This window comes from Balaenoptera acutorostrata, chromosome 5 (assembly GCF_949987535.1).
Source record: "Balaenoptera acutorostrata chromosome 5, mBalAcu1.1, whole genome shotgun sequence".
Lineage (NCBI taxonomy): Eukaryota > Metazoa > Chordata > Mammalia > Artiodactyla > Balaenopteridae > Balaenoptera > Balaenoptera acutorostrata.
Window position 1 is genome coordinate 26718401 of NC_080068.1, and position 25269 is coordinate 26743669.

A 25269-nucleotide genomic window follows, 5' to 3' on the forward strand; every position below is an offset into this window, starting at 1 on the left:
TCCTCTGAGAGTTTTATAGTGTCCAGTCTTACATTTAGGTCTCTAATCTATTTTGAGTTTATTTTTGGGTATGGTGTTAGGGAGTATTCTAATTTCATTCTTTTACCTGTAGCTGTCCAGTTTTCCCAGCATCACTTACTGAAGAGACTGTCTTTTCTCCATTGTATATCCTTGCCTCCTTTGCCATAGATTAATTGACCGTAGGTGCGTGGGTTTATCTCTTGGCTTTCTATCCTGTTCCATTGATCTTTATCTCTTGTTTTTCTGCCAGTACCATATTGTCTTGATTACTGTAGCTTTGTATTGTAGTCTGAAGTCAGGGAGTCTGATTCCTCCAGCTCCGCTTTTTTCCCTCAAGACTGCTTTGGCTATTCGGGGTCTTTTGTGTCTCCATACAAATTTTAAGATTTTTTGTTCTAGTTCTGTAAAAAATGCTGTTGGTAATTTGATAGGGGTTGCATTGAATTGGTAGATTGTTTGGGTAGTATAGTCATTTTCACAGTGTTGATTCTTCCAATCCAGGAACATGGTATATCTCTCCATCTGTTTGTATCATCTTTAATTTTTTTCATCAGTATCTTATAGTTTTCTGCATACAGGTCTTTTGTCTCCCTACGTAGGTTTATTCCTAGGTATTTTATTCTTTTTGTTGCAATGGTAAATGGAAGTGTTTCCTTAATATCTCTTTCAGGTTTTTCATCATTAGTGTATAGGAATGCAACAGATTTCTGTGCATTAATTTTGTATCCAGCAATTTTACCAAATTCATTGATTAGCTCTAGTAGTTTTCTGGTAGCATCTTTAGGATTCCCTATGTATATTATCATGTCGTCTGCAAACAGTGACAGTTTTAGTACTTCTTTTCCAATTTGTATTCCTTTTATTTCTTTTTTTTCTCTGATTGCCATGGGTAGGACTTCCAAAACTATGTTGAATAATAGTGGTGAGAGTGGACATCCTTGTCTTGTTCCTGATCTTAGAGGAAATGCTTTCAGTTTTTCACCATTGAGAATGTTGTTTGCTGTGGGTTTGTCATATATGGCCTTCATTATGTTGAGGTAGGTTCCCTCTATGCCCACTTTCTGGAGAGTTTTTATCATAAATGTGTGTTGAATTTTGTCAAAAGCTTTTTCTGCATTTATTGAGATGATCATATGGTTTTTATTCTTCAATTTATTAATATGGTGTATCACATTGATTGATTTGTGTGTATTTAAAGAATCCTTGCCTCCCTGGGATAAATCCCACTTGATCATGGTGTATGATCCTTTTAATGTGCTGTTGGATTCTGTTTGCTAGTATTTTGTTGAGGACTTTTGCATCTATATTTGTCAGCGATATTGGTCTGTAATTTTCTTTTTTTGTAGTATCTTTGTCTGGTTTTGGTATCAGGGTGATGGTGGCCTCATAGAATGAGTTTGGGAGTGTTCCTTCCTCTGCAATTTTTTGGAAGAGTTTGAGAAGGATGGGTGTTAGCTCTTGTCTAAATGTTTGATAGAATTTACCTGTGAAACCATCTGGTCCTGGACTTCTGTTTGTTGGAAGATTTTTAATCACAGTTTCAATTTCATTACTTGTAGATTGGTCTGTTCATATTTTCTGTTTCTTCCTGGTTCAGTCTTGGAAGGTTATACCTTTCTAAGAATTTGTCCATTTCTTCCAGATTGTCCATTTTACTGGCATAGAGTTGCTTGTAGTAAGTAGTCTCTTAGGATGCTTTGTATTTCTGCAGTGTCTGTTGTAACTTCTCCTTTTCCATTTCTAATTTTATTGATTTGAGTCCTCTCCATCTTGATGAGTCTGGCTAATGGTTTATCAGTTTTGTTTATCTTCTCAAAGAACCAGGTTTTAGTTTTATTGATCTTTGCTATTATTTTCTTTGTTTCTATTTCATTTATTTCTGCTCTGATCTTTATGATTTCTTTCCTTCTGCTAACTTTGGGTTTTGTTCTTCTTTCTCTAGTTCCTTTAGGTGTAAGGTTAGATTGTTTATTTGAGATTTTTCTTGTTTCTTGAGGTAGGCTTGTATTGCTATAAACTTCCCTCTTAGAACTGCTTTTGCTGCATCCCATAGGTTTTGGATCGTCGTGTTTTCATTGTCATTTGTCTCTAGGTATTTTTTGATTTCCTCTTTGATTTCTTCAGTGATCTCTTGGTTATTTAGTAACGTATTGTTTAGCCTCCATGTGTTTGTGTTTTTTATGTCTTTTTCCCTGTAATTGATTTCTAATCTCATAGCGTTGCAGTCAGAAAAGATGCTTGATATGATTTCAATTTTCCTAAATTTATTGAGGCTTGATTTGTGACCCAAGATGTGATCTATCCTGGAGAATGTTCCGTGTACACTTGAGAAGAAAGTGTAATCTGCTGTTTTTGGATGGAATGTCCTGTAAATGTCAATTAAATCTATCTGGTCTATTGTGTCATTTAAATCTTGTGTTTCCTTAGTAATTTTCTGTTTGGATGATCTGTCCATTGGTGTAAGTGAGGTGTTAAAGTCCCCTCACTATTGTGTTACTGTCGATTTCCTCTTTTATAGCTGTTAGCAGTTGCCTTATGTATTGAGGTGCTCCTATGTTAGGAACATTTATATATATAATTGTTACATCTTCTTCTTGGATTGATCCCTTGATCATTATGTAGTGTCCTTCCTTGTCTCTTGTAACATTCTTTATTTTAAGGTCTATTTTATCTGAAATGAGTGTGGCTACTCCAGCTTTCTTTTGATTTCCATTTGCATGGAATATCTTTTTCCATCCCCTCACTTTCAGTCTGTATGTGTCCCTAGGTCTGAAGTGAGTCTCTTGTAGACAGCATATATATGGGTCTTGTTTTTGTATCCATTCAGCAAGCCTCTGTCTTTTGGTTGGAGCATTTAATCTGTTCATGTTTAAGGTAATTATCCATATGTATGTTCCTATTACCATTTTCTTAATTGTTTTGGGTTTGATTTTGTAGGTCCCTTTCTTCTCTTTGTGTTTCCCACTTAGAGAAGTTCCTTTAGCATTTGTTGTAGAGCTGGTTTGGTGGTGCTGAATTCTCTAAGCTTTTGCTTGTCTGTAAAGCTTTTGATTTCTCCATCGAATCTGAATGAGATCCTTGCTGGGTAGAATACTCTTGGTTGTACGTTCTTCCCTTTCATCACTTTAAATATGTCATGCCACTCCCTTCTGGCTTGTAGAGTTTCCACTAGAAATCAGCTGTTAACCTTATGGGAGTTCCCTTGTATGTTATTTGTCGTTTTTCCCTTGCTGTTTTTAATAATTTTTCTTTGTCTTTAATTTTTGCCAATTTGGTTACTATGTGTCTCGGCATGTTTCTCCTTGGGTTTATGCTGTATGGGACTCTCTGCGCTTCCTGGACTTGGGTGGCTATTTCCTTTCCTGTGTTAGGGAAATTTTCGACTATAATCTCTTCAGATATTTTCTCGGGTCTTTTCTCTCTCTCTTCTCCTTCTGGGACCCCAATAATGTGAATGTTAGTTATGTAATGCTGTCCCAGAGGTCTCTTAGGCTGTCTTCATTTCTTTTCATTCTTTTTTCTTCTGTTCTGTAGCAGTGAATTCCACCATTCTGTCTTCCAGGTCACTTACCGTTCTTCTGCTTCAGTTATTCTACTATTGATTCCTTCTAGTGTATTTTTCATTTCAGTTATTGTATTGGTCATCTCTGTTTGTTTGTTCTTTAATTCTCCTAGGTCTTTGTTAAACATTTCTTGCATCTTCTCGATCTTTGCCTCCATTCTTTTTCCGAGGTCCTGGATCATCTTCACTCTCATTATTCTGAATTCTTTTTCTGGAAGGTTGCCTATCTCCACTTCGTTTGGTGGTTTTTCTGGGGTTTTATCTTGTTGCTTCATCTGGTACATAGCCCTCTGCTTTTTCATCTTGTCTGTCTTTCTGTGAATGTGGTTTTTGTTCCACAGGCTGCAGGATTGTAGTTCTTGCTTCTGCTGTCTGCCCTCTGGTAGATGAGGCTATCTAAGAGGCTTGAGCAAGTTTCCTGATGGGAGGGACTGGTGGTGGGTAGAGCTGGCTCTTGCTCTGGTGGGCAGAGCTCAGTAAAACTTTAATCCCCTTGACTGCTGATGGGTGTGGCTAGGTTCCCTCCCTGTTGGTTGTTTGGTCTGAGGCGAGCCCACACTGGAGCTTGTCCGGGCTCTTTGGTGGGGCTAATGGCGGACTCTGGGAGGGCTCATGCCAAGTAGTGCTTCCCAGAATTTCTGCTGCCAGTGTCCTTGTCCTCACGTGAGACACAGCCACACCCGTCTGCAGGAGACCCTCCAACACTAGCAGGTAGGTCTGGTTCAGTCTCCTATGGGGTCACTGCTCCTTCCCCTGGGTCCTGATGCGCACACTACTTTGTGTGTGCCCTCCAAGAGTGGAGTCTCTGTTTCCCCCGGTCCTGTTGAAGTCCTGCAATCAAATCCTGCTAGCCTTCAAAGTCTGATTCTCTAGCAATTCCTCCTCCCGTTGCCGGACGCCCAGGTTGGGAAGCCTGACGTGGGACTCAGAGCCTTCACTGCAGTGGGTGGACTTCTGTGGTTTAAGTGTTCTCCAGTTTGTGCGTCACCCACTCAGCAGTTATGGGATTTGATTTTATCGTGATTGCACCCCTCCGACCGTCTCATTTTGGCTTCTCCTTTGTCTTTGGATGTGGGGTATCTTTTGATGAGTTCTAGTGTCTTCCTGCCGATGATTGTTCAGCAGTTAGTTGTGATTCCGGTGCTCTTGCAAGAGGGAGTGAGAGCACGTCCTTCTACTCCGCCAGCTTGAACCAATCCTCACTGGGGTTTTAATTTGCATTTCCCCCTCTTTTTGTCTTTTTTAAAAAGTTTTATGGGTATCTGAAATCTAAAAGACTGGAAGCTGCTGACTTAAATGTAGTGTTCAGAGGAGGGCAATAAATAGCCACTGTGTTCTTTCCTGCTTATACCACATCTCAAGTATATTCAGTTCCATACTTAATATTGATAAGTATTTGCAAGGGTCTGCAGTTGTTGGTAAAAGGACAGAAAGGATGTAAGGCAAAGAAATGGGGATGTTATCTGGGAAAGAGATGACCAGTGTAGAAGATAGGCCATCCTAAATGTCTTCAGAAATTTTGAAAGGTTTTTATAAGGTGTTAGGCTTGTCTTATATAGTTCTAAAATACAGAATTAAGATATGAGTCAATGCTGAGGGAAGACAAATCTTTTTTAGTTATAATCATATTGGGGAACTTTATATCAGTCAGAATTGTGGGTGCCTTGAGTATTTTGTGCCCCATAATTGGAGTTGTTAAGCATAGATTGCTTTGGTTGTTTAAGTTATTTTGCTCAGTGGGTTCAAGGTCCTGAATCTTTGGTATTTGGACAGATTGCTCTTTCCTTTAGGATAATGTCTAACTTCTTAGTGTATACAGTCAAGGCTTTTCATAATCCAGCCTTAGCTTAACTGCCCCCTTCTCTCCCCATAGCCTGTCCACTTTTACTTATATTTAAATCGCATTGTATTCATTTTATTATCATCATCATGCTTTATGTTCTCATGATTCTTTCTCCCTCCTTAGCTCTTAATGTTCTTACCCAAATGCTACACTAGGGTGCGTTGAATTATAATGGAATAGTGGCACTCTTCTGTTGGAAAAAACTACGAATTAAAATTATGTTTAAAACTGGTCTTTTAACTTTTGCTTTATTACTTAAAAATGTTGTATCATACTGTTTCATTTCAGTTCATCCCAAGGAGACGAATTTACTCTTTCGGGCCTCAAGGCCCAAAGCATTAATGGTACACATTAGAACACTGGGGGCAATAAAGAGAAACAGAAGAAAAAAGAGGTTATAGGTGATAGACTTCTAACTACACCTTAGAAGTTGATGGGTTGTTTCTTACAGGTATTTTGGGTTGAGATGGGATTGAGGATGTAAAGTGGCAGAGACTCGTCCCAGGAACATTTGAGCCCTCTTAAAATGTTTTTCTTCTCACTAGGTATACTCGGATATTAATGAAGGATATAGATATACTAAACTCTGCAGGGAAGATGGACAAAATGAGGCTACTGAACATCCTGATGCAGTTGAGGAAATGCTGTAATCACCCATATCTCTTTGATGGAGCTGAACCTGGTCCACCTTACACAACGGACATGCATCTAGTTACCAACAGTGGCAAAATGGTGGTGTTAGACAAACTGCTCCCTAAATTAAAAGAACAAGGTACTTATGTTACTGGTATCAACCGGAGAAGTAATGGAAAGTGTCTTAAGATTCTGATGTTAAAATGAAGGAGCCATCCTACCCTATGAAATGATTACTCTGGCACTTTCTAAAGTTGAAGTGTGGGACATTTAAAAACTTCTGTCCATTATCTGAGCTTCCCCCCCGCCCTCCCATTTTAAGCCTTAAATCTTTTAGAAAGTGATCAGTAGTTAGGGTAGCCACACTCCCTGGATTTGGGGGAGAGTTCTTTCTTATTTTATATATGCTTTCCTAGAAATGTCAGCTTTTTGTTATAAAATGCCAAGAATGCCCTTCTCACCCATATGCAGTTCCCAGAGCCTTTGGTAGACAGTGGTGTTGTGTTCATGGTATTTTTTCTTAGCTCTTTGTGTGGATTTTTAATTTAATTAAATGACATGTGCACGGACCCAAAGCAGTTTTATTTGTAACATATTGGCTTTTAATATGAAAATGAGTATGTGTACGGATGTATTTAAATTACAGGAATGTAGAGAGAATTTAGTAGGAAGCCAGCTTCAACAATTATAAATTCATGGCAAAACTTATTTTCATGTACATCGTACCTACTTTCCATCTCCGAGAACGTTTTGAACCAAATCCCAGACATCAAGGCATTTCATAGTAAAATTATTCATTCTGTAATATGAAGTGTACAGTCGATTTTAAATTTCTCCATTTGTGTTTCTCTGTATATTTTGATAAGAATGAAAATTGTACCAGTAGATGAATTTCCTCTAGGATATTGACTGTTGAAAACATTGTAGGAGTTGCCAGTGAATTGGTTTACTTTTTTCTTTTTATACCTATTTTTTAAATGTATTTTCTAAAATGCTTTCCTTGGGCCTCAGCCTGGCCTCACTGCATTCTAGGGGCAGTATCCCCCGCTTCTCCCGCCACTGGCCTTAACCGGCCCTCGGGCCCTCCCGCCTCCCAGGACAGGGTGGCACCTGCCACTCTCAGGACCACCCTTCCAAGGCAGAGTAAACCGGATCCCATTGCAAAATAAATAAGTAAAAATTTAAAAATAAATAAATAAAACGTTTTCCTTAAAAGCTTAGTAAATTGAAGAAATTGAATACGTGGGGAAGAGTGGCAAGAACTTGCTAGGAGACTGCTGAACATCCTTATGCATTTAGGGTGTGGGAGGGTGGACAAGAGCAGATTATCAGCCTCAGCTTCTAAGGGAAGATAGTTTTGTAATCATTATTTTTTAAAATGATCCCTTTGTCTTCGTACGTCCTACTGAAGGCATTGTGCAGCTGGCTGAAGAAATGCAGTTGGATAATTTGAGTCACGGCATAAGTGAAGGATGATGGTCTAGATGTGAGGTGCACATTTATGGTCCTTCCATCTGGATTGGGTCTTGAGAATTAGAATGAGACCACGGTGTTGGGTGTGTGTTGGGAGATGTGTGGGGCTGTGCACAGGGAGGAGTTGTGGTGGAGGGTTATTTTTAAGTATGTGGGCTAAAAAGATAGTGATTCTCTCAGCCTTTGGGATGGGATGGCAAGACCTCCCAGGCCAGAGGTAAATACCCTTTTCTGTTTACAGAAACACTTTTCTTTAGTGTGTTGTGTAAATACTACCCTTTTCTATTTGTGCATTGATGGGAAAAATGTGGGGAGTGACTAACTTGGATAATAAATAATGTACAGTTTTTTTCTTGTAACTAACTATGTAACCTGGAATTAAGGAGTAATTGGTTAGTCTTGGTTTTGGTTAGCCTTAAATTTAAATAATTTTTTTTTCTTTTTTTCTTTTTTTTTTTTTTTTTTACTTTTGAAGCTTCTGATAATGGGCTGTTAATGTTTGCCGACAGGTTCACGAGTACTAATCTTCAGTCAGATGACGAGGGTATTGGATATTTTGGAAGATTATTGCATGTGGAGAAATTATGAGTACTGTAGATTGGATGGGCAGACACCCCATGATGAGAGACAAGTGAGTAAAATCTGGGGAGGGGAGATCAAAAAATTATCAGATAAAATAATTTTCTAACATTTATTTTATGTCTGTAGGAGTCCATCAATGCATACAATGAACCAAACAGCACAAAGTTTGTTTTCATGTTAAGCACACGTGCTGGTGGTCTTGGCATCAATCTTGCTACCGCTGATGTAGTAATTTTGTATGACTCAGATTGGAATCCCCAAGTAGATCTTCAGGCTATGGTAAGAGATAACAAATATATTCTGTGCCTAACAGACGTTTTAAAGTAAACTGATAAACAGTCTACAAATGTCAGCGACTTAATCCCGTAGAATTTTATTTTCTCTGACCTAATAGTACAGTGAGGGTATTTTGCAGGTGATCTTCCATCTAAATCAGGGTATTTCCATCTTACATCTTTGCCATATCTTAGGACCTTAGAGTCCTATTATATCTGCATCCTGTTGGTAGAAAGGGAGGAGAGAAAGCTGAGAATTGCCCAGGAAATTTTTTATGGGGCAGAACTGAAAGTGACCCCACATTCATTAGCCAGCACTCAATCACGTAGCGTAACTTACTGCAAGGGAGTTGGTAAATGATAGTATAGTTGTGTCCCAGGAGGAAGGGGTAGTGGGTTTGGGGATCTACTAACCTGCCTGCCACGTTAGATGTTTAAAATTTTAGGCCCATGTGTGGGAGTATCTTGGCCAGATCAAGAGGATCATTCTTTTTTTTTTTTTAATTAATTTTATTTTATTATTTATTTTTGGCTGCGTTGGGTCTTTGTTGCTGTGCGCGGGCTTTCTCTAGTTGTGGCGAGTGGGGGCTACTCTTCGTTGTGCACTGGCTTCTCATTGCGGTGGCTTGTCTTTGTTGAGGAGATAAGGCTCTAGGTGTGTGGGCTCAGTAGTTGTGGCGAGCAGCCTCTAGAGTGCAGGCACAGTAGTTGTGGCACACGGGCTTAGTTGCTGCGCGGCATGTGGGATCTTCCTGGACCAGGGCTCGAACCTGTGTCCCCTACATTGGCAGGTGGATTCTTAACCACTGTGCCACCAGGGAAGTCCCAAGAGGATCATTCTTTTTTTTTAGTTATCTCTGAGATATACATTTTAAAATAATAACTAGAATTGTGACTTACAACATTATACCAGAACATATAAGATTTTTAGGAATTTCATGTAATGTCTGAAACATTTATATTAACATATTTCCATACAAATAACCCCAAAAAAGTTTAGTGTTAGTTTTGTTTGTCTGTTTTTTTATACTGCAGGTTCTTATTAGTCATCAATTTTATACACATCAGTGTATACATGTCAATCCCAATCGCCCAATTCATCACACCACCACCCCCACCCCACCGCGGTTTTCCCCTCTTGGTGTCCATACGTTTGTTCTCTACATCTGTGTCTCAACCTCTACCCTGCAAACCGGTTCATCTGTACCATTTTTCTAGGTTCCACATACATGCGTTAATGTACGATATTTGTTTTTCTCTTTCTGACTTACTTCACTCTGTACGACAGTCTCTAGAGAGGATCATTCTTATGTTGAGAAAATTTATGGTCTATAGATTAATACGAAAATTTACAAGTTCTAAAGTTTGATATTGCTAATAATTTGACCTGTGGTATTTACATCTTTGGTTGTTGGCCACTTTCATCCTGTGACTCTTTGTAAGGGTGGCTGGGAAAATTGATCAATTAGAAGTAGGGGTACTTTGTAAGATGTGTTTTGTGAACTTACCAGAAGTTAAACAGAAAATGGAATTCAAATTAATTTGATTACTTACATGTAGTTAATTGGGCGCTATTTAAAGACTAGGATTTTTATATTGTTTGTGGAGTTCGTTTATTCATGTCACTTTTTTCCCTAATTGCAATGAAAATTTAGATTTGATTTACGTAGAAAAGCATTTGAATTTAAACCTAAGAGAAAAAGATTTTTTAAAAACTTTTATCATCAGACTTAAAGATTATAGTTGTGTCTGTCTTGTCTGGAGACATTATGTATATTTTATTTCCGTATAACCTAGAAAAATTAATACAGTAGTTTCTCACAGATTCAGCAACTCTGATGTGTTCTATACCTCCTAAAAGATTTTCTTGTGAGATAACCAGTTAATTTGATTGAAACTGAGAATTTAAGAAATGTTAATGGAATATGAATCCGTTATAGTTGTTTTGTTTTGTATTTTTAAAACCATTTTGTACTTGAGAATATTTTCATTTTGTTCCTCAGTATATACACTCAAATGTTATTTATGTGAATTTTCAACTGGATTCAGAGTAACCTGGTTATTTTTCTAGGATCGAGCCCATAGAATTGGACAAACCAAGACAGTCAGAGTGTTCCGCTTCATAACGGATAACACTGTAGAAGAAAGAATAGTGGAACGTGCTGAGATGAAACTCAGACTGGATTCAATAGTTATCCAACAAGGTGAGCCTTAGGACTTAAAAAATTTACCAGGTTGAATTTATAACACATTTTTCCTGGATTTTTTTTTAGGATATTCTTGTTGTTAAACATATATTAAATCAAGCTACCAGGCTACAATATTTATATTCCAGACTAAAGTAAGCTTCAGTTTTGTTAAGAGGATGGGTTTGGGCTCAGGAAGGTTGAAATTTGAATATTGACTCGGCTGGTTAGCAATTCTTTTACAGTATCTGAGCCTCTTCTTTATCCGTTAAATAGGGATACAGAGATTTTTAAGGACTAAAGGGGATAATGTATATAAAAATACCCAGCATTCAGTGTGGTACATATTAAATAGAGGTGTGATGAGTGATTTACATGTACTAACACTCAATTGACTGCTCTGGGGAAACTGAAGAGATAACAGTAAAACTCAGAATTCTTCTTTCTAGTCCACAAGGATTTCTTGAGCACCCGCCAGATGTCAGGCACTGTTCTTAGTGCTGAGAATACAGCGGTGACTGAAACCATCCAGTGTTCTTACTTTCAAGGACTTGATAATTTAGTGAGAGCGAGACACAGAATAAACATGTATGTAAATAGGACTAGATGGTGAAAGTGGGATTTTATTTTGGATTAATTGAAGGGAACTTCAAGTTCTCATGCCAGATCAGCTTTCAAGAAGACATTTATATTTTCATGAAGCTTAAAATAAGAGTTAGTGATGGGATGTGTAAAATGTAAAAACCAAAACAAACCCTCAGTAACCTTGAGCCCACGTTGGTTTCCTTCCTTCCCAAATTGAGTCAGGACCAAATGCATTTTATCTGTCTCTAAAGCTAAGAGGTATACTGTTGTATTATCCACTGATATTCCATTTGTGTGTCTTGGTTTTGTCAACCAGTCTCTAATTTCCTTGTAAGGAAGGGAATATTACATTTCTTTGTTATCCCATAATGCCAACCATAGAGTTAGCCACGTGTCTGTATACATAAAGACAATACACGATTGCTTTATTATTAGTTGTTTCTGTTAATAATTGCTTAACATAGTGAGCTTACTTTGTACCAAGCCATGTGCTAAATATTTAAATACTGAATATTATCTTCTTTAGTCTTCATGTCAGCTGGAGGTTGGCATCAGAGGTAGAAGCAAGTCACTTATTTACTGTTTACACAGCTAGGAGGTGACTCATCCAGGGCACAAAGAGCTACGTAAACTATTACAGTGCAGTGTTTAATTAGGAAAGTCTCTGGGGACTTCTGGGGCCTGCCAAACAGAGGTTTCTCATGAGTGATGTAATGGCTAGTTTTTTTTCCCCCTCACATTCACCCATGCTTTTAGAAATACATCTGCCTTGTGATTCTTGTTCTCAATTATTTTCATCTCTGAAACCCTTTTCTTTTTTTTTTTGAAGATTAAAAAAATACAAATTCTTTTACAGTCAGCTTAGAAAAGCTGCTTGAGTCTTTTGACTTAGTGTTTTTGGGGTATTTTTTTATATTTACTAGGGCAACTTCTGGAGCAAAATTTTGTGCTAGTAGCTTTGTTAATCCCATTTATAGACATATTAGTCAAACAAGCCTTGGGTGCATGCCTCTGTGTTAACTGTTTTGTGGACTAAGGGGTATAACTAAAAATATGAGAATATACAGAAGTACTTTATGTCTGAAAAGTTCCCTCCCAGTCCACAGGGAAGTAATTTCTGTAAGCTTAAGAGCATTTTGATAGCAGTGAGATAGCTTTCAAGAAACATGTTCTGTGGATATATTCTAACTTTGAAAGTCACAAATATTTGATGGTGCATTCTATTAGGGATCCAAAACCATGATACAAATATGTAAGGTCCCAGAAAACAACTTGTATCTTTACCTACTCATTACAAGTTGGTTGAAATAGAAAAATTAAAATAGAAAAAGTATATGTGAATGGCTCTTGAAGTTTGGCAATATGAAGGTTTTTGTACTTCACTTTTGTAAGTAGAACAAGCTGATTTGGGAGCATTAGTAATAATACTAATCAGTTTCTGCTTATCAGAAACTTCTTGTGTTTATAATGCTCTCATCTTTTGATACTTAAAAAAAGTTACGGTAATTTTGATTTTCAGATATCTCAGATTACTGTCGTTCTCACTGTACAAGAATATATTTTATTGAAGTGGCATTCGGTAGGCTTCATTATGTAATATGTAAACTTTAGAAATATTTCAGAGTTTACAGATTAGAATTTGGTATTTTATGTAAAAATGAAAATTATCAGATGAGAATAAGCAGAAATGATTGACGTTTGAGGCAGAATTATGTGGTATTACATCTAACAGTTAAAATTCCAAATATCCAGTAAACTAAAGTTTGTTTGATTAACATTACACAACAAAACCTTTTTTTCAGGAAGACTTGTGGATCAGAATCTGAACAAAATTGGGAAAGATGAAATGCTTCAAATGATAAGGCATGGGGCAACACATGTATTTGCTTCAAAGGAAAGCGAGATTACTGATGAGGATATCGATGGTATTTTGGAAAGAGGTGCAAAGAAGGTGAGATGCAGATTAAATGATATGTTTAATGTGTAAAATATTTTAAACCAGAACTGTTTGAGGAAATAGTTATGTGAGTTATCGGTAATCTGACTTCCACAGAAAGAAGTTTTTATGTAGTATAAAGCCTAATTTATTTTGACTATAGTTCTCATGCTTTTTAAATTCTCAATCTAATAGGATGTTTCTTTTGTTTCCTAGACTGCAGAGATGAATGAAAAGCTCTCCAAGATGGGTGAAAGCTCACTTAGAAACTTTACAATGGATACAGAGTCGAGTGTTTATAACTTTGAAGGAGAAGATTATAGAGAAAAACAAAAGGTAATTTAGAAAGAGATTTTGGTTACTTGAAGACTTAATATTTTACTTGAAACTGAAACTTGGAATTTAAGTGTTAGGTGTAATGCCTTGTCTCAAACAGCAGTCATTTCTGTTTACTCACAACTAAATTATTTTCATTTTTGTGTTAAATTTAATGCCACATTTTCAGTTGGTAAAGTGAAATGTTTAAAAAGTTTATGTATACTGTTACAGTGCACTATGTTGTGTGGGGTGATTATAGTAATTGGGGATATTTGAAAATTAAAACTGTTGCCAAAAAAAATCGTCACAACCTTATTAGGCTATTTTTTTTTTAACAGCAGAATTGGCTGGTAATTAAAGGGAATAACTTCTAATTTCATAAGTAATACTTGTTGTTATATAGTGAAATTAGAAAATACCTACAGGGTAGAAGAAAAAAAAAATTCTACCTAATGCTTTCTCTTTTAATGTTTAGGCATGTACATCCTCTGAATTTTTTCTAGGCTAAATATATATCTACATTTCTCTCCTAATTGGGGTTCTAAACCTTCTGTAGCATTGTTTTTCACCTAGTATTCATTTGGTCAGGAAATACTTACTGAATGCCTATGCTCTTCACTAGACACCGTCCTATGTGTTAATTGCATAGTCCCTAGCCTCATAGAGCTTATAGTCTAGAATTTTATGAATATCTTTGCATTTATAAATAACAGTCTTAGTGATGTACATAGTCGGAGTTGCATTTATGTAGGATTTGCGACTATATAATAAAGTTGGTGATTTGAATTGTTTCCCATGTGCTAGATTGCATTCACAGAGTGGATTGAACCACCTAAACGAGAAAGAAAAGCCAACTATGCTGTTGATGCCTATTTCAGGGAAGCTCTTCGTGTCAGTGAACCTAAAGCACCCAAAGTGAGTTGACAGAGCACAAATGTCTAAGAATATTGGAACTGTAAATCATTTTTCTTCTTATATTCTTGCGATAAAATCAGATTGAGAATTAGATTTTATGGTTTCTTACAGTATACCTCCTTCAGCTTTTGTTAAAAAGTTTTCTAAAGATTAATTTTGAATATAAGCATTTAAAATTTGATTAATGTTTGTTCAGTTTTAGTGGAAGATGCATTCAGTTGCTTGGAGAATTGGCTGTCATGATTTTATAGAATGAAAAAAGGTTATAGATAGATTTAAAGCAAAATAGTTGCTTTCTTATGAAGAATACTTTTTTTGTTTTTAGGCTCCTCGACCTCCAAAACAACCTAATGTTCAGGATTTCCAGTTCTTTCCTCCACGTCTATTTGAATTATTGGAAAAAGAAATTCTATATTACAGAAAAACAATTGGGTACAAGGTAGCAGAAGTAACACTTTGTTCATAACTAACCTGGTTTTTTGTTTTGGTTTTTTTAATATTTATTTATTTATTTATTTGGTTGTGCTGGGTCTTAGTTGCAGCATGCGGGATCCTCATTGTGGCTTGTGGGATCTTTAGTTGCAGCATGTGTACTTCTTAGTTGCGGCATGCATGCGGGATCTAGTTCCCTGACCAGGGATCGAACCCGGGCCCCCTGCGTTGGGAGCGTGGAGTCCTACCCACTGGACCACCAGGGAAGTCCCTAATCTGGTTTGTTTTTAACTTAATAAATGCAGAATATCAATATGTTTTCTTTCATGGCTGGATTATAATTTGTGAAATGTCATGTACTTGGTTAAGAGTTTAGTTCATTGCATACTTCCTAAAATATATTGACTGATGACGTAGAAAAAAAAAATAAATATTTTTAGGTGCCTCGAAATCCTGACCTACCAAATGCAGCACAGGCACAAAAAGAAGAACAGCTTAAAATTGATGAAGCTGAACCCCTTAATGATGAAGAGTTAGAGGAAAAAGAGAAACTTCTAACACAGGTATAGCCTTCAATCAACACAGAATTTAGTAACCATTATTTTGTAAGGTGCTGTCTTAGGCTGTGTTAGAATATATAAAGGAAGTACATTTTTTTGCTTTCAAAAATGGAATAATTGGAGATCATAAAGCATGGGCCATATGGTGTTTGCTACATTTTGATTGTCATTAGTCATTGAGGTAGTAGAGAAGATTATGGATTTGCACCAGCCTTGGTAGAATGGGTATCCTTTTGATCACCGTTCTTCCAGCACTCCCATCTTCCCTTTCCTGTGAATCTTCTACGTTGCTACTAAGTTATTATTCTCAATGACAAATCTCTGCTCTGTACTTTTTTAATAACATCCTTTAAGTTTCAATCAAGGCCTTTCAGAATCTGGCCTTAACCTACCTTTAAAGCTTTATTTTCCTTCTGTTTTCCCACTTGGTTTATATCTTTGCCCTTTAGTCTATGTTCATTCCTCCTGGCAAACTTCTACTCTTTGAAAGCTCAGCGAAAATGTCACCTTTTTGTGCAGCATTCTTTATTCTCCCGCTCAGCTTCAATTGCTTGGCTATCTAAGCAATATATGATGTATTGCTAAAAGTGCTCATCTATGTACATGAAAATCTACCACTTTAAAAGCACTTAACTTAAAAAGAAAACTTGGAGCAACTGAAAAATTTCTGTAATACTCAGCAGCATTGGTAAAGTTTAATAGCTTTTCTCCCAAGTTCAGTGTGCTGTGATTATATGTTTTGTTTCCATCGCTTTGAAGGGATTTACCAATTGGAATAAGAGAGATTTTAACCAGTTTATCAAAGCCAATGAGAAGTGGGGTCGTGATGATATTGAAAATATAGCAAGAGAAGTAGAAGGAAAAACTCCAGAAGAAGTCATTGAATACTCAGGTAATTCTCCTATTATTTTAATAGGTATAAGAATGTTCTCAGGCTTCTGGAGAGCTGTTGGAAAGTTCAGATTTTCTTACTCTGAATACTGTTTTGATAAGCTTAATTTCACCACAACTTAGTGCCTTGTTTTGTTTTGTGTTTTTTAAAAATTGAATTGGAAAATCTCCCCTTCTTTAAAATGGCGTCGTTAATTTTTTTTTTTTTACCCCCATTCACTAGCTGTAGCCAAGGAAACAAGAATAGGTCACTGAATAATTGTGCCTTCATTTTTATTTCATTGCCTTTCATAAGCTTTCAAATGTTACGTGTTTCTGTGTCTCCTGGAGCCAGTCGGATTGTCGAGTGGGTGTAGCTCTGGTGGCCCACCCAGAGCTTCAGAGTAGACACAACGAAGAATTGGGGGATACTTCCTGTAATCATCCAGCTTATCTTCCTGGTTTCTTCATAGTTAAGGAAACTGAGAAATAATTATGTGACTTACTAGTGTTAGCTGTGGGGGAAATGGAAACATTTCTTAATACTCAGCAAGTAAAATAGAGCACTTACAACAAGAAGTTATTTATCTTTCTGCCCTTCCCCCACCTATCCCATCTGCCCAACTCTTACTCCTACAGCTGTGTTCTGGGAAAGATGCAATGAGCTGCAGGACATAGAGAAGATTATGGCTCAGATTGAAAGGGGAGAGGCAAGAATTCAAAGAAGAATTAGTATCAAAAAAGCACTTGACACGAAGGTACTTTGAATATTAATAAATGTAGTAAAATAACTCCTATCAGTAATATGAGAGTTTAAAGTAACTTTTGAAAAGGAAAAGAAATGATGATATAAAATAAAAATTTTTTTTTCAAAGGACAGCATTCAAACATTATAGGTGTTCTCAACAGAATATACCTCAGTATTTCAGTGGATATATCTGGGTCAGAGTCACTATGATTGGCTCTTTGCTGTGTGGTGTCCCAGAAAGTCTGAGTCTGTATTTCTTTTTCGAAAAGTAAAGACTGAAGTTGTTTTAGAACAAAGATTACAATGTAACTGACTTTGGATAGAAAGTTGATGTGAAATACAACATTTATAGCTAACTTTACTAAAGCCGAGTTTGAAACATAGATTATATAGGATTTGTATTTTATATAATATAAAACCTGATTTTCATAGATTGGACGGTACAAAGCACCTTTTCATCAGCTGAGAATATCTTATGGTACTAACAAAGGAAAAAACTACACTGAAGAAGAGGATCGTTTTCTGATCTGTATGCTTCACAAGCTTGGATTTGACAAAGAAAATGTTTATGATGAATTGCGACAGTGTATTCGCAACTCTCCTCAGTTCAGATTTGACTGGTTTCTAAAGTCCAGAACTGCAATGGTGAGTACTGGGGGCCTTTTTCTGTAGTGTAGTAGAATTAAACTTCCTCTGACGGTTCAAAGGAAGTAGGTTATTTAATATTCTTTAAGGTAACTTTTTAAATTCTGTTAAGAGAAAACTGTGGTTCAGCTGTATCTTTGAAGTAAATTTTTGTTACAATATTGTTTGTATCACAGTTTAAATCAGTTCCTTAAGAAACAGTTCACATGCACAGTTAAAAACCTAATGTCATAAGTACCTTACAAAGTTTATTTTTTCCATTGTTTAGTAGCATATCTTTTTTTTTTTTTTTTTTAAAGATTTATTGATTGATTGATTGATTGCTATGTTGGGTCTTAGTTTCTGTGCGAGGGCTTTCTCTAGTTGCGGCAAGTGGGGGCCACTCTTCATCGCGGTGCGCGGGCCGATCACTATTGTGGCCTCTCTTGTTGCGGAGCACAGGCTCCAGACACACAGGCTCAGTAGTTGTGGCTCACGGGCCTAGTTGCTCCGTGGCATGTGGGATCTTCCCAGACCAGGGCTCGAACCCGTGTGCCCTGCATTAGCAGGCAGATTCTCAACCACTGCGCCACCAGGGAAGCCCAGTAGCATATCTTTTAACATCACCATATATGATAGGACTAATTATTTTATGTGAATTTTAATCAGGTTCTAAATAGGAGGAAATGTCACCATCAATTTTAACTTCTGAATGTGATGATCACAATTTAAAATTTGACTTTTGGTTTTATAAATGAACACTTTCTATAAAGAAAGGACTTGTACTCACGCATCTGCCCATCAGAATGCTGAGTTTGAGTTATTTAGAAAGAGCTTAATGTAGTAAAACACTATACTGATTTAATCCTAGGTTTTGTTTTTATTCCCAGTATCAACCTGTTTCTGATCAGCAAGTTCCATTTGTAATGACCTAAAATTAGAATTCAGAAAAGTTTAGCTTTGATGAATTGCTCTTCTCTTATGTATTTTTTTTAACTTTTTATTTGATATTGTATAGTTGATTAACAATGTTGTGTTAGTTTCAGGTGTATAGCAAAGTGATTCAGTTATACATATACATGTATCTGTTCTTTTTCAAATTCTTTTCCCATTTAGGTTGTTACATAATATTGAGCAGAGTTCCCTGTGCTATACAGTAGGTCCTTGTAGGTTATCCATTTTACATATAGCAGTGTGTACATGTCAATCCCAAACTCCCTAATATACTTCCCTCATATACTCCCTAACATACCCGCTTCCCCCGGTAACCATAAGTTCGTTCTCTTAAGCCTTTGAGTCTGTTTCTGTTTTGTAAATAAGTTCCTTTGTATCATGTTTTTTTAGATTTCGCATATATCATATGATATGTCTTTTTCTCTATCTGACTTACTGTATTTTACCACCTTTGAGTTTTTAGCGTCATCTTGTGTTCTTCAGGATGATGATAATGCCAAAAAAATTCTGTAGTCTTAATTTTGAGATGTACTAGGATAGCAAAGTTTAAACAACTTTATAGTAGGATTTACCTCAGTATATTTAAAATACATTGTTACTCTTCAAGATGGGGGATAGTGTTTAGTCTTTAAATGTGACCACTGAAGGGGTTTTTTTCAGTATACATCAACGGAGGCTACTGTTTTATGAAACCCTAGTTTGGGAAACGTTGCACTATAAATGCATTATAAATATATGGTTAGAGGAGACACATTCAGTTGCTATAAGCTCTATATTATGTCTTTTAAAGTAGGAACAATTTATATAATTAATAAGTGATTTTGTGGTGAGTGAAACAAGATGCAATGTCACATTGATTTACTGGTACAATACCATGGTCTAAAACTGCGTGTTATTTCCTAATGTGTTTCATGTTAAGGCACACATACAAAATGATAATATGCGTATGGCCCCTTGTGATAAACAGTTGAGGCATAATCCTTCTCTAAGAGCCAAGAAGATTCATACCATAGTACATCTGTAACACATTCTGGCATGTGTATCTCAGTGTACCTGTTAAAGGAAATAAAGAATTTTGATGCAGTGTACTACCTTCTCTCTATATATACTGTTGCAAATATTTCCAAACCTTATATGGTTGTGTCCTATACAATAATATTTTTAAATGATTTTATTGTGACCATTTGTGTAGAATGTCACTTACGACAAGGAAAGGAAAAAAACAATTTTACTCAGTAGCCAGCAATGATACAAATGGACTCCTGTTTTCTTAAGGGGTATTTACTATTTCTACACTGTAATTTAAAATCCTTTCTGGAGTCTGTGTAGATTGCTAGGGAGAGATGAGGTAAAGCTCATCGTAGGTTTCTATGACTATTTTTCCAAAACTGGGAAAGACGGTAGGTGGTACATTGACTACCACAATTCTAGTGGTAATGCGTTTAAGGGAAAGATTATATATACCTCTTATTAAGTTTTAGTTGATTTTGACCCTCAGGTATGTGCTCTGTTAATTTTAAGTTTTGGATGTAGATGAAAGTTTTCAGGCATAGACACTAAGTAGCAGAATTGCATATATTAAGAGATGTTCATTTTCACTGCTTCAGTTCCTAAGTGAAGGAAGGATTTATGAAAAATACACAACAGTATGGCTTTAAATAATGAAGTGAAAAATTTACAGATATCTTTTTTTATCCTCCTAGCATGGATTGTGTATGAAAATTATCAGTTCCTTTTGCTTTTTAAAATTTTATCTATTGGGGGTATATAAGTGATATTACACTGTTAAAACATACCTTTGGTTTTGAAATTGTAATCATGAAAACTTACAGATGGAGAATACAGGTTTACCATGTAAATTTATGTTTGTAACTCAGGAGCTCCAGAGGAGGTGTAACACTTTAATTACCTTGATTGAAAGAGAAAACATGGAACTAGAAGAAAAGGAGAAGGCAGAGAAAAAGAAAAGAGGACCAAAACCTTCAGTAAGTACCCATGAAAATGTAAATATTTTCTTGGGGAACTTAACTTTTTTCAAGAATTTGAACATTACTTGGCTATCACTGATGTGTTAGTCTTTTTTTTTTTTTTTTTGGTAAGTAGTATGGCCTTGGATTGCTTTAAAAGTATAAATTAAACTTGATTGCATTGTGTGGGGAAAATCATGTTATGATGGTAGTTCACAGTATGGGGATTTCTGAGAATATGGGAATGTCTGTCTTGTGAATGACAAGAGCCTACACTTGATGTTGAGAGTACACGTACACGTTATAATTTTAGAATATGTAAAGAAATGTTAGGAAAGCAGTGGCCTTTACAACCTTTACTGTTCACTTCTAAACTTTGATTTATTGTACCAATGATATCTTAGCAATGTGAAGGCAAAAATTATAAGAAAAAAAGTCATTCTGTTATCTAATAATAATTTATATAGTCATGCGTAAGTGAACGTATCAGGAAAGTCTGGTATACTCACAAAGTATTTCTCATTACTGCTTTCTTTTGATAAGAGGGCATGTTACACATTTGTTTGGTGTATTGATTTACTATTGCTAATTGTGAATTACTCATTTACTTCATTATTAGCATTAAGGTATTTATGTTAGTAAAATATGTAGATAAGATTATTTGGAGAATTAAGGTTATTCTGGTTAAGGAAATTAATACCTGTTACTAAGTAGCAGTTATAATAAATTGCTATCGTGTCTTCCAATATATTTTATGTTAATATTACTCTTGTGATGAAGAATAATCCTTCTGTTTGTTTGTAGACCCAGAAACGTAAAATGGATGGAGCACCTGATGGCCGAGGAAGAAAAAAGAAACTGAAACTATGAATACATATTTGTTTCATAATCACTAACTTTAAACCAGTAGTTCTTTAATTTACGGGTCTTCATAAGATGTACTGTACAATGCTCAATTGTTATGTCATTCAAAGACATCAGGTTCATCTGTTTACCAAGCTAGAAACATAGTATGTAGTTTCACTTTTTTAAATGCAACAGCTGTGCTGAAATTTTTTTATCATTAACACTTGAAGTAATAAAATAGGCTTCATTTATTAATAAATGTTTCATTTGATTTATTTTTATATTATAGTTCCATTTGTGAGGCTTGTGACTTTTGTTTATCAGCTATAATTTCTACACTTGTAAGGCTTAAAAAGAAGCAAACAAGTTAAAAAACAGAAAATTGCAAATAACATTTGTCCCTTCAGTCTTCACTTAGTTGTGTAATTGTTTTAATTCACTTTGCCTTTGCAGAAGTTTGGGTATCTTTGTAGCGCTATTGAGTCTCATCTGGGAAGATTATGTAAATTGCATTCTCCTTGCTTATTATATGGGTAGAATGGGAAAAAAAGGCAAGACAAATTCTCATTAAATTCTGTGCATATTTCTGTTATGCTTTCTGTTTCTGTAGTTGGTTCTGAGGTGAATATGCCCTATTCTGTTTGGAAGAATGGCCTTTTAGTTATATAGCCAAAGACATTTAGTATTTTCTGGTTCCTTAAGGTGTTGTTGTACCATTTTGTAAAAGGAATATTATTATTACTTTTTTTAATTGTTTGCTAAATATTTTTGACATATTACCTTCTGAAGCAGCCACAGCTTAGAAAGATAATGTCAAAACTAAGGTGATTTTTTTTTTAAAAAAGACCCAGCCAAACTAATGTGTTAATTTGTCATACTGTTAAAATGAAATTGGTAACAAAATGTATCCCCTTCCAGTTTACTTTTTTGGGTTTTAGAGTAATTGAACATTTTATTTTATTATATTTAAAATAATTTCTAAGTGTGAGCAGCAAGACTGACTGTAATTCCAGTTTTTATTTTCTATGGACAGACTTGATAAACTGGAGACCCTGAAGCAGGATTACCCAAATTGTAGTGTCAGGATTTTAGCTGTACCAGAGGCCTTTATGTGCTACACATAATTTGTATAAAGTTTTATATGTGCAAATTGGGTACATAAATAGTCTCCATTTTTCTAAGGGAATGCAATAAATGTAGCATCGTGAATAAATATAACTTTTATAATCCTTAAGTGGTCTTTTCTTTCCATTGCTGTAATTTTCTCTTCTCATTTGATTTTTATTTGCTTTTTTCCTTAGGACGTTATCTTTTTTCCTTAATTGGATTTTTTCGTCTCAGATTTCTATCAGTTGCTTTCATTTGCCCACACATAATTGGGATTTTTATTTATAAGGGTGATTTCTATAGTATTACTACTACTGCTTGCTTTTAAAAAGTGGGATTGCCGCCATCAGTGTCAAGCAAAATGCAGTGTTTATGGCAATTTGTGGAGTAATTTGGTTTGTTTTGTGTTCCCCCCAAATTGACTTCTTTATAACCTTGGATTCTTAAAATGACAATTATGGATCTAATATATGCAAAATGTGAGGAATGGTTATTTCTTCCATGAAAAGAGCTATCATTCTTAAGAGTGGTGGCTTTATTTTGGAGGAAATAATTGGGAAAATATAAGGCCAAAGAAAACTGTACAGAGGTCACAAAGGAAGTGGTGATTTCAAGAGGAAGAAAGCACAGCCTAATTTGTGTGTGTGTGTGTGTGTGTGTGTGTGTGTGTGTGTGATGGAGGAGGAGGGAGTGGAGGAGGTGGGAGGAGGTTGAGAGTGGAAATACAAAAGGAACCTAGTGCCAGCCCTCCAGAGCTCAGGGACATGGGAACATGTGTACAGGGGAACACTTGAAAACATGAAAGAAACAATATTAAATGTAGCATTGCGGTTTAGCCAGTGTGTGAGGCATTTGTGTTTCCCAGGTCAATTAGGATATCACTCTTGTATGTCCATCCAGAATAAAGTAAAGCCAAGTTTTTATTTATACTGTTAGTTAAGGAAAAATGATAACTAATCTCAACCCAACTGTTTTAAAAAGAGAAGTTGGTGGTTGGAGTGGACTCAAAATTGGAACCCAATTTCCAATTGATTTCCTCAATTTCCAGTTGAGGAATAGGAAGGCTTAAATAGGTGGAAGGAATGGTCCCTAAAGCCAGCCTAGAAGAGGCTGGGTGTTTACACAGGTGACCAGGGTCACAGTCAATTGTTACCCAGAATATTTCATTTAATAGTTAATTGAGTAAGGCTCTCTGTATTATTCTGTTGGGAAGATTATATTCTATTGGGAAAATATACAGGTAAAACTAATAAAATGTAATCATTTTAACTTCAATATTTTAAATATTAATGTAACCTTGGAGAAAAAAGATAATGGAAAATTTTCCAATAGCAAACATTTTTTTAAAAATCTAGGGTATTTCAAATTCATATAGTAGACTTAAGGTGTGTGCTTTAATTTTATAGCAGTGCTTACATATGCTCATTTTAATGTGTTAAAGTTTTATTCATTTCCTTATGAAATCTGCACTGAGTAGCCCTAATTGAGGGTAGTGGCATTTATGGATCTCTAAATGTTGGTCTTTAAAGGATACTGTCTACAATATTAAAAAAGCAACCCACTCAAAAAATGGGCAGAAGACCTAAATACACATTTCTCCAAAGAAGACATACAGTTGGCCAAGAGGCACATGAAAAGCTGCTCAACATCACTAATTATTAGAGAAATGCAAATCAAAACTGCAATGAGATATCACCTCACCAGTCAGAATGGCCATCTCAGAAAATCTACAAACAAATGCTGGAGTGGGTGTGGAGAAAAGGGAACCCTCTTGCACTGTTGGTGGAAATGTAAATTGATACAGCCACTATGGAGTACAGTATGGAGGTTCCTTAAAAAACTAAAGGTAGAATTACCATATGACCCAGCAATCCCAGTACTGGGCATATACCCTGAGAAAACCGTAATTCAAAAAGACATGCACCCCGATATTCATTGCAGCACTATTTACAATAGCCAGGACATGGAAGCAACCTAAATGCCCATCGACAGATGAATGGATAAAGAAGATGTGGTACATATATACAATGGAGTATTAGCCATAAAAAGGAACGAAACTGGGTCACTTGTAGAGACATGGATGGACCTAGAGACTGTCATACAGAGTGAAGTAAGTCAGAGAAAAACATCGTATATTAACGCATATATGTGGAATCTAGAAAAATACAGATGGACCGGTTTGCAGGGCAGAAATAGCGACACAGATGTAGAGAACAAACGTATGGACGCCAAGGGGGGAAAGCGGGGTTGGGGGGTGGTGGTGGTATGAATTGGGAGGTTGGGATTGACACATATACACTAATGTGTGAAATAGATAACTAATAAGGACCTGCTGTATAAAAAAATAAAATTCAAAAAAAAAAGGATACTGTCCAGTTAAGTGTAACAGGTACACGATAAGATAGTAAAAAGGGTCAATATGTTAACATTTAACACTTAAACCAATTAACCTGCCAATTTGTTGGTGGTTTCAAGTAATTTTTCTCAAATAGGATTATGCTTTGTAATATTTTATTTCATGTTTGTGTATTTTAAAAATATTGCTATTTTTTAAAGATCATATGTCAATGTGGTAGATAAGTTCAGGTATAGTAACATTTTAAGGAACATTTATAAATCCCATTTCTGAGAGGCCACCAGCCCTTAACACCAGACCCTTCCTGTCAGTGTGTCTCAGGGGGAATTAATTCAGTGGGCAGGCAGGCTCAAGTTGAAAAAGTATGAACAGGTTGACTCAAGTGCACAATAATGCACTTGTTTCAGGCATAAAACACAGTTGTCCTGATTGCTATAACTATTTTAAAGGCAGGGGCATCTCTTTGTAAAAATAAT

General features: G+C 36.0%; 1 protein-coding gene across 1 annotated transcript in view; it reads left to right on the forward strand.

Moving 5' to 3' along the window:
- SMARCA5 (SWI/SNF related, matrix associated, actin dependent regulator of chromatin, subfamily a, member 5) overlaps window positions 1-22564 on the forward strand; it is a 46143-nt gene extending 23579 nt beyond the window's left edge. The window contains exons 11-24 of the mRNA XM_007189359.2: window positions 5972-6198; window positions 8042-8163; window positions 8241-8393; window positions 10461-10593; window positions 12963-13111; window positions 13313-13432; window positions 14219-14329; window positions 14655-14768; window positions 15202-15324; window positions 16081-16213; window positions 16831-16949; window positions 17372-17584; window positions 20395-20502; window positions 21289-22564. Of these exons, the coding sequence (XP_007189421.1) occupies window positions 5972-6198; window positions 8042-8163; window positions 8241-8393; window positions 10461-10593; window positions 12963-13111; window positions 13313-13432; window positions 14219-14329; window positions 14655-14768; window positions 15202-15324; window positions 16081-16213; window positions 16831-16949; window positions 17372-17584; window positions 20395-20502; window positions 21289-21354 (1891 nt within the window). The 3' untranslated portion in view covers window positions 21355-22564. The remainder of the gene's footprint in view (window positions 1-5971; window positions 6199-8041; window positions 8164-8240; window positions 8394-10460; window positions 10594-12962; window positions 13112-13312; window positions 13433-14218; window positions 14330-14654; window positions 14769-15201; window positions 15325-16080; window positions 16214-16830; window positions 16950-17371; window positions 17585-20394; window positions 20503-21288) is intronic.
- The last annotated feature ends 2705 nt before the right edge of the window (window positions 22565-25269 follow it).